Below are 9,681 nucleotides of genomic sequence, written 5' to 3'. Positions count from 1 at the left end.
TCTAAATTTCCTCTCTTTTAGCTTGAAACCATTGCCCAGATCCTGAGCATCATTTATTTGGGATGGCATGGGGAAAATCCTGCACACTGCTACTGTGAAAATGGAAGTTTTTCCAAGGTTTTGAGCCTTTGGAAAGTCAAACGGAGGAAGTTAGAGAAAGATCAAAACATGGCAGGGATGCAATTAGGGAGGTTTGGGCCACTGATGATGGACTCAGCAAATCTGCATGGGTTCGTGCCTCCCAGTGACCCACAGAGGCTGGGTGAGGCCGTGTGATAGACTCCATGACCTCCAGGTTCTTCCCCCTCCCTGCATTATTTCATCCTTGGCTGGGCTGTGATGTGTCGGTCACATCACCCCAGTGATGTGCAGTGAGGCTTTAAGCTGTGTGAATGCCCTCCGTTACACAGCCACAGCCTTAATGGCAATCTGAATGCCACCAAAGCTAAATCTGATCATAGACAGCAAAGTGAAGTGTCTGGAACCCCACCTCCAGGAACTCCCATCCACCCCATCTGCTTCCCACCCATAAATCTCCCCCGTCACTGAACGACATGCCAGTGCTCAGGGTGATTTCCACATTTCTCTCTCTGCTGTGCTTAGTTCAACCCCTGCAACAGCTGCCAGACATCATAAATCACCCGGCAAAATCCTGGGGCTTGGGATTGCTGTCATGTAAAACAAATGTCTTCCAGATTTCGTAGCGCCTGGTGCTGGTTACAAACATTCAGTTGCTGGTTCTTCCTCCTCTCTTCCATTTATTTCCCAGCCCCGCATCTCTGCTGCTCCTTGTCTGCTATATATCTCCCATTTATTGTTATTTCTTTTCCCCTTTTGTTTTAATAAGTCTTTTACTGTGGATTCTTGTAAAAACAGCTGCTCTAGTTAGTAAAAAAAAAAAAAAAAGAAAGAAAGAAAGAAAAGAAAAGAAAATATCTGGAAACAGATGCCCTGGCATTGCTTCAGCTGTAATCTGCTAGATTTATAATTCCTCTTCAGTTCAATATTGATTCAGAATAAAGCAACTCAAAACACACCGGCAGCTCGCAGCATTTCATAGCCCGTCTTCCCTCCCTGCCATAACATTTCTGTTCTCTTCGACCAGACGAAAAGCACACGGAGGAACAAAACAATGCGAGCTGATGAGAGACCCAAGTGTCCACAGAGCAGAGGGTTTATGTCTGGGAAGGCTCAAAAGAATACTGTCAGCTGCTTTTTTATGGCTTTAATTTCTGTCTTCCTGTCCAGTGATTGCTGACTGCTCTCCACGTCCCAGCTCGGACACTCTCTGACTTGCAGGGGGTTTCCAGCACCAGGGATGGGCTGGGCACTGGAGAGGAGATGCTGTAGTGGCAGTGTCCTCTGTGTGTGTGTGACAAGGGCACGGGCATTGGGCTTCTCAGCCCCCAGACATCCCTGCTGGGGGTACAGTGAGCCACTCGATACAACACTGAAATGATATAATAGCAGTTCTCTTTGGTAAAGCACCTTGAGAGCCCTTAAAAAAAGAGACAGAAGATTAAAAAAAAAAAAAAAAGAGAAAGACGTTAGGAAGTTTCCTTCTGATCTAGAAACAAAACTGCATATGATATCGACGTAACAAACACACAGCTCAGATCCCCACCTGTGAGAGCACAAAATGCAAAGTGTGTGACAGAGAATCACTGGGTCATTGCATGCTCCATTAAACACAGCTCTGAGTGCCCTGACAGCTCCCCAGTGAGATTTGTATTGGGCAGGTTGGGACACAGCAGCTTTTATTTCTTTCAGGGAGGGAAAGGGGGACCTGGGCATGCTGCTAGGGCTGGTGTCATGGTCTACATCCCTGCAGTCCATAGACTGGGAGCAGGAAGGGATGAGCTGCAGATAGCAGGAGGAGGAGAAGGAAGGAAGTTTGGGATCCTGGGGATGAAGGCAGCACCACGCACTGAGCTCAAGTGTGGTGTTTCCTGCCTTTCCCTTTAGAGAGGGAAAATGAAGCACAAAGGACCTGGTTTTCTTATGGCTCTTGAACATGAGAGCCCTCAGAGAGGACCTGCTTGAAGCAGAGAGCAGCCCCTTGCTGGAAAAGTGCTCAGCGGGGCTGGCTCAGCAACATGCTCTTTGGGCAGCAGCCACTTAAGCTGCCACACACTCTGCTGGGGTCCATGGGGGGGGATCTGTGCCCAGGCCACCCACTCAGAGTGGTGACCTGTGCTCAGCCCCAGGCTTGCTCCATGATGTTATCTTCCCATGGAGGACCCCATGTGCCCACCCAGCCTTGCTCCATAGATCAGCTCCTGTGCTGATATTTCGCTACTTGAAAGGCACTTCTTGAATTCTGGACAGAATTCTCCTCTATTTCCATTTCACAGTTCGTGCTCTTTTCCCCGTAGTGGGACTGAGTGCAGTAACTCAAGATGTGATGATCTGTATCATTTAAGTTTTTATGCACTTCACTTAAACTCTCTCATAACCAGCTTTACTTTTTCCATTCTCCTGGCTGTCTTCAGCATTAGAGTTAGTGCTGGGTTAAGCATCTTCATTTCTCTTTCCCTTTGCCATAAGGTTCAGTGCAAGCAGAGTTTCTCCCACTTTGCAAATAAAGAAGAGCCTGAGCATGGAGGTGTTCCATAACTACTGCAGTTCCACCATGAAGAAGACTTGGGATCCACACAGTGCTCCTCTCACCCAGCTTGCACCCAGGGATCTAGTGTGGAGCAAAGCTCTTCACCAGGTCCAGCACAGTTCTGCACAGCTCTTCCTAGGAAACCTCCCAGCTGCAAGGCTCATGGCTGCAAACCTCTCTCAGTGTCAGCTCTGCGTTGCTGTCATGTACACATTTCAGTTCATTCTAGCTAAAGCCACGTTGGCACATTTGGAATGCTGCTACCTGTTCCATGCACGAATAGCTGTGACAGGAAACAAAGTCTAAGAAGCAAAAAGTGAGGCTGAAGGCTGCAATGCTGAGAGCTGCCTTAATTATTAGAGCGTGAGCTTCTACATCCCTTGGGAAGCATGGGAAATATTGGCCTAAAAACACACCGTGTGCTCAGAGCAGCGGAGGCAGGGAGATGTGGGGACATCTCACTGCAGCCAGCCCTGCTGTCTCCACTGGGCTTGGAACGAGTCCGATTCATTGCAGCATACCTGAACTCAGAGCAGAGAGAGCAGACGAGGCTCATTGCCTATGCCAGGCAGAAAACTGCAACAACAATTGCGGTTTTCTTTCTTTTGTAATAAGGTTACGTGAGCAGACAGCAGCAGGAGACCCTCTCCCTCCTCATCCCCATGCCAAGATTTGTTAGCATCCTCCTGTGCTCAGAAAGTGCAGCAAAGCCACACAGCCCCCAGAGCCACACATCTGCCACACATCTGCCACGCACCGTACCTCAGCCTGGGAGTGGGTGAGGGTTTGGGTTGCTCCTGGGAAAAAAACAAACACACACATCCCCTTGCAAAGCTGAATGCTGGTATAATCACACAACTGTTTGCACTGTGTAGGATGAATGAGGCCCACCATCTCTTTGCTTCACGCTCTGCTCTAGCAGCAGGCTGGCCGTGTCCCATGCTGCTGCCTCTGTTCGCCCAAAGCAAATGCAGCAGATTTCTCTGTTGACTGTGGGGATTTGGTTCAACCAGGTGAATCCATGGGGAACACTGGCTAGTTTATTTTATTTCTTTTTCTGCTAGAACCTGTGCATAGGTCCATCCCATGCAGATTAACCTCAAAGTCAGTCTCAACACAGAGAACTCCCATTTTAGTTCCCTAGTTTTTCCCTTACTCCACTGCTTTTGGTGCTCTTTCCCGTTTCCTGCAAGGTCTGGATGCCCACCCACAGGGCTGGGGCTCACAGCTGCTTTTAAAAATCTTGCAGTCACCCTCACCTCCTCAAGCAATTCAAGCACTCCTGTGCTTTTGCAGCATCTCCAGTGCCCATCCCCCAGGTTTGGGGGCACCCCAGCATGTCAGAAGCAGCATCTGCTGGGCTGCAGAGCAGGGCTTGACTCCTGCCCACAGGTGGGTTGGTTGCTGAGCACAGCACATTGCCTTTTCTGGGGGAAAAATACAGGAAAGAGAAACAACAAATCAATTCCATTCACGTGAGATATGAGCTGAACTTCAACCAATAAATGCTGAAGGATAAAGCAATGCCAAAGAAAAAAAAGTCCTGTTGTGACACGGTCATGTTTGAGGTTCATTTATTATTTAGAGATTTTTTTTTTTCCTTTTCTCCTCATGGTTAAAAACTAGATTTGCAGAAAGGAGCATTGCCAGCATACCAACATCCACCCCAGAGCCCAGCCAAAGGGCTTGTGGAGGACCTGCGTCCTGGGTGCCACCTCACAGCAGGCACAGGGGGGACACAGAGCTCATGGACACTTTCCATCACCCACCCCTGCAGGAGCACCAAGGCAGCACCAGCCCTTACCCATTTTTGCTGCATTCTGCCTCTCAGCATCTCAGCACATGAGCTGGAAGCCAGGTGACCCAGCTTGCTAGCAAAGAGAGCTTCCAAATGGGGATTGAGCAGCGATTAATGCGTCCTATATTTGTTTTGAAAAGTGCTTCAGCAAGGTATACCATTTCCCTTTCCAGCTCGAGGCTTAATATCCACAGGCTTTCTTCCGTCTCGGAAACAAATCCACATTTATTTTGCATGCACCCAATTAATCCCCAAAGCATTACATCCAATAGGCCAAAATGAGAGCTGTCTCCACCGAAACACTTCATGAGAAAGAGGAGAGGGAGAAACGTTGGGCTGTTAGTGGAAGAAGTCAGTGAAGCAGTCTTACAGCAATGTGCCAAAGCCGTGTGCTGGTACCACCCATGGCTTTGGCTGAAGCCAGGTTTTCCTGGCTTGCAGGCTCTGCTTGGGGACCTGCTGGGTCCCCCAGTCTCCACTATGACAAATGTTGGAAAGGTCCCAACTGGAGGGCATGGGCATTGCAATGTGCACTCGTAGCTGCAGTGCCCACAACCTGCTCTCTCACCCCATGGAACCCATCCATTTATCAGAGCCCCACTGGTGGATGGAACCCCAATGAGGTTGGAACTGGATGATGCTTAAGGTCCCTTCCAAACCAAGTCATTCTATGATTGTATGTATGGCTGCATGAGCTGTATGTGGTTTTGCAGTCCACAATGACTTGGGAAGGAAAACCTGGGGCATTCATTTCAGGTATGATCACTGCAATCCCTATTTGGCTCTTCACTTGGTTTCATCATTCAGGATGCTTCCAGGCTCAGCACTGATTTACCTGCAGCATCAGACATATTCTGTTCCCTGTTAAATCTTGTGCAACTCTGCTGAAGTCAATCTACGAAGCAAACATTTAATTTAGCAAGCAGGCTCAGAATCCCAAATTTAAACATATGTCAAGCCAGCTAGTAGCTTTGTTTTAATTAACTCTCAAACTTTGTGGCTGTCATTTCTTTATATAAATGAGGATGTTCTGCCAAGGGCAGAATGTAATCCTGTGCACATACCTACAAAACCGTCTGCTGCTTCCCCACCACTCTTCAAAGAGCACGGAGGCAAAGGGATGGGCTGTCGTTATAAGGGTCCAGATGGCAGCACGACATTCTGTGGTCTGCTCTGAGGTCGTGCAGCTCTGCAGCCTGGGTGGGATAGGTTGGGATGGGATGAGGTGGGGTGGGATGGGATGGGATCATTAAGGTTGGGAAAGACCTCTATGGCCATCTAGTCCAACTGTCCAGCTACGATCAGTGTTGCCCACAGGAACGTGGGTAATGTGAGTGCAGCTTTATTCTCGATGCTGTTGGGGGTGCTCAGTGATGAGGAAAGGCGCTCACTTTGCTTTTGGGGCAGGAAAAGGGGAACTTCGGGGCTCTGTTGTCCCTGCTCAAGGAGGAACAATGCAAGCGCTAACAGCTCCAGAAAAGAAATAAGCTGGCAATCAATTCTCTTCTATAGTTAATAGGAAAGAAGGAGTGGGGCTCAGAACTCTTCTCCCAATTCTGTGTTTTCCTCGAAATCGGGGCTCTCAGCGCCTGACTATGCGGGTAGCCGCCACCTAGCGGGCTGAGAACTTCGGTTATACCCCAACGCGCTCTGCCGGGGGGTCGTGACGTTCTCATGCACTTTCTGTTGCTGTTGTTCGAGGAAAAGGAACGTTTCCCTCGGGGCTCTACGTTGGAAGAGGGCCGTGTTTGTGTCCCCGGCAGCCCCGCAGGGTGCTGCGGTCACAGTGCTGCTGTTCGCACGGGGTTCGTTGCTGGTGCTGCTCACCCCCAGGGCTCTTTGCCATTAAGAAATGATCCCTAATTTTGGGAGAGCGGTTTATTTAAGCCGCCGCTTGTTTATTTAAAAGAGAAAAATACATAAATAAATAAACAAGCCATCCCGTGACTATCCATCATCTGGTTTATGGGCCGGAGGAAGGCAGCTTAATTACCACGAAGATCTCCACCAGGGCGCTAATTGCGGGGCCGCTCCGCAGCAATTATCTCGCCGCTCCCCGCACCGCCCCCGCGGGTCGAGGCGGGAGGGGCGGGGCTCGAGGAGGGACCGCCCCTCCTCCTCCAGGCGGGGTGGGCGTGGCCTCGTCGGCTCCGCCCCCCGCGCGGAACGGAGCGGAAGTGCCCGAGTTGCCGCCCGCCGCCGTCGCGCGCGCTGAGCAAGTTGCGCTCCGTCAGGGCGGCTCCGCGCTCCGTCTTCCTCCCCTCCTCGTGGCGGCGGCGGCGGCTCCGATGCGGCGGAAGCAGAAGCGCTTGCTGCAGGCGGTGGGGCTGGCGCTGGCCGCTCTCGTCTTCTTGCCCAACGTGGGGCTCTGGTCCCTGTACCGCGAGCGGCAGCTGGAGGGCGGCGGGGCGAGCGGCGGGGAGGGGGCGGCCGTGGGGCCGCCGGGGGCGGCGGCAGGAGAGGCGGCGGTGAGTGGGGGCGGTGCGCTGAGCGGGTCCGGGCGGCGCGCTGAGCGGCTGCGGGGGGCGAGCGCTGAGCTGCGCTGCGGTCCTGCGTGCGCGGGGCGGGGGGCGGTGGGCTGAGCGCTCCCCTTTTGGCTGTGAGTGCACGGGGGGATCGGCCCACACCAACTGGCGCGGGGAGGGCCGGGGGAGGCTTTGCCCGACCGGGCGGGATGCGCTGGGGAGCGTCGTTGCTCTCCGTGGGGAATGCGAGGTCTGCCTTTATGTAAGGTGAGGGATGAGGGCTTTGCGCGGGGATGGGCTGCAGGTGGGACGCCGGGGGTCTGCTTGCCTTTCGGCTGAGCGCGGCGAGGGAGTAAAGCGAGCTCTTTGCTCTAGGGAAAGAGGAAGGCTTGTCCCATCCTTACAGGATTCTGCCTCCCAGAGGAGAGCCGTCCGCTCCATTTCTCCTTACCTGCTTCAGGTGCAGGCAGCGAGCAGCTCCTTTTACACCTGGTGCCCCCAGGCTCTGTGGTAAGGACTTGCAGAGCCCAGCCGTCCCTGAGGACAGGAGGAGCTCCGGGTTGTCCCTCAGCTCTTCACACTGTGCCCACTGCTCAGTGGCATCGCAGCGAGTGGCTGCGTTCCTTCCTCGTCCCGGTGGTGTAGCTGTACATCTAACAGACAAACCCTTCTGCTCCGTGTGAGAGACAGCAGCGCTAGATCACCCAAATCAGACATTTGTAAGCTCAGCTTAGCTGTTTTACTTCTGGCAATGTAATTGCTTTATCCAATTCTTGGTTTGGCTCCGTACCATTAAGAATGATGGGGACGTGAAAGCTTGAAATGTCAGTGTGTAACTACCATTTCAGCTGCTGTTTCACAAGACTTTCCTTCTTCGGAACCACTTAAAACTCTTGGTTGTCTAAATCTTTCCCTCCTTGGAGACTTGCCATTATGACTGCACCGTAAAGGTAGAGAAACTTCCTGTGGCAATTTCTCTCTTGGAACAAGGCGTAGCCAAGCTGGGATTGGGCTCTTCCTTCCCAAAGAAATGCTTTCCAGATGTGAGCATTGGGGATTAAGCCCAGGTGTGATCATCGTCGTCATCTGCTCGTGCCCCATGCTGATGGGGAAAGAGGTGGTTGTGTGCCATATAGCAGTTGTGCAGCTGACCCTCAAGACTGCACAGAAATCCTTTTAATGCACGCAGTGCTTGTAGCAAGCCTAATGGTACTTGTGCTTGGGCTTGTGTTGTGTGCAGGCAGCCTATTTTGCATGGCTGACAAAACCCAGCCCTGCAGGCCACTGCTGCACAGCTTTGCATAGTTGGCGTTTTGGCAAGGTGAAGACCAATGTAAAATTGCGGCTTCTAGGCATTATGAAGGTGGAAGCTGGTAATTATCCTTGGGAGGCTTCAAAGTTCCTTGCTGTGGAGGTAGCAGATAATTTTGGTTAAGTCTAGACCAGCAGAAAAGATGGTAACAGGCTTGCTTCTTCTTTTTGGTCTTCCAAAATGGTCCCTGAGCTGTGGGCTTTGGGGAAGAAGAGCTGTAAGCCTGGCAGTTTCTACAGTGCAGTGCATCACTGCTGATTTCAGTATATGTTCAGTCATCTCAGAAGGAAGATATGTCATACTGCCTGTGCTATGCAGAGTGTTCGTTCTATTTTTCTTTATCCTATAGCTGTTTGAAGCATGACAGCTGTCCATAAATTTTGAGGTCTGTTTTGTTTTGAGGGTATGTTGAACTGGGCAGGAAATATTTGTGCTGATTGCAGGAGAATTTGAAATGAAAGCTCCAGTGCTTGTGCAAACCAGAGCTGCTGGGTATAGGATGGAGGCTCGACCTTCCTTTCTCATTAGTGTGGAGCTGTGGGTCGCAGTGGGTCTGATAGCAAAGACATCTGTGTATCATATGTGTGTATTTTTCAAGGACTGGGCCCTGAAGTGATAACTGCAGTTACACTGAGCAATGGAAAACGTACCCTGAAGGACAGCTGGCTGCCACAGTGAAAATAATTTCAGATGAAGCAGAATAAAGATAAAACAAATGGTTGTTTGTTGTTTTTTTTTTTTACTGTTGTCATAGAGTTATCTGCCAGCTGACTGCAGAGAGTTTGTCGGGCATCCTCAGTGCTGATGATTCCAATGGTCCTGACAGCCATTCACAGTTTTGTACAGCTCATCACCTTCCAGCTTGTAATGAATGTGCTGTTTGTCTGCTAGCTCGTGAAGCCATACAGAAGGGCTGACTTCTTAACACCAAAACTAGTAAGACCATAGGAGGCTGTATCATAAAAATCAATATTCGTTGCAGTCAGAAAAGATTTGTTTTTTGTCTATTTCTGGCTTTAATTTGCCTTCTTGTGCAGGCTTGTGTCTGTATTGGAGGCATTTTAGACGTGACACAAAATGAGGGTTTCAGTGAGATCTCTGTTCGTGCTCATTCTTTCTTTCAAATACTGCGTGCTGTTCTGTAATGTTATCTCCCGGAGTTACAGCAAAAGGAGAGAGAAGTTTTAAGATGCAGTTGGATTAAAATGGTAAAAGAATTCCTGGAATATACAGTTGCAGTGCTAAGATTTGGATGTTTAAATTATGCATAGAGTTTGTGTAGTGGTGCACCTGTGCTGCATGTTACTTTCACGAGGGCAGTGTACCCATGCAGGCTACCTTTGACTTGTTTAACAAGTCGAACAAGTGAAACAAAGCTATCAGAAAGTTAAGCAACGAGGAGCCGTGTAAATATATTCCTGAGAAGGTTATGGTGGATTGTTTCTGCAGAAGTTCCTGGTCAATTAATTGTTTCTGTATTTACCCTTTCAGTGGAAAG

At 50.3% G+C, this 9,681-nt stretch overlaps 1 protein-coding gene across 3 annotated transcripts in view; it reads left to right on the top strand.

Annotated features, from left to right (window-relative positions):
* Positions 1–6,554: 6,554 nt before the first annotated feature.
* The window catches only part of GALNT10 (polypeptide N-acetylgalactosaminyltransferase 10), an 82,133-nt gene continuing 79,006 nt past the window's right edge, over positions 6,555–9,681 (top strand). For 2 of the 3 annotated variants that reach the window (XM_031598236.2, XM_090151169.1), the window contains exon 1: positions 6,555–6,874. In XM_031598236.2, coding sequence (XP_031454096.1) covers positions 6,695–6,874 — 180 coding nt within the window. In that variant the 5' untranslated portion in view covers positions 6,555–6,694. Of the gene's footprint in view, positions 6,875–6,928; positions 7,139–9,681 lie in introns of those variants that run through there. The other variant, XM_090151170.1, reaches the window with a different exon arrangement.

The sequence above is a fragment of the Phasianus colchicus genome, chromosome 15 (assembly GCF_987193195.1).
Source record: "Phasianus colchicus chromosome 15, bPhaCol1.hap1.1, whole genome shotgun sequence".
Lineage (NCBI taxonomy): Eukaryota > Metazoa > Chordata > Aves > Galliformes > Phasianidae > Phasianus > Phasianus colchicus.
Note: the sequence above shows the minus strand (reverse complement) of the source record. Positions and strands in the feature narration are given on the sequence as shown.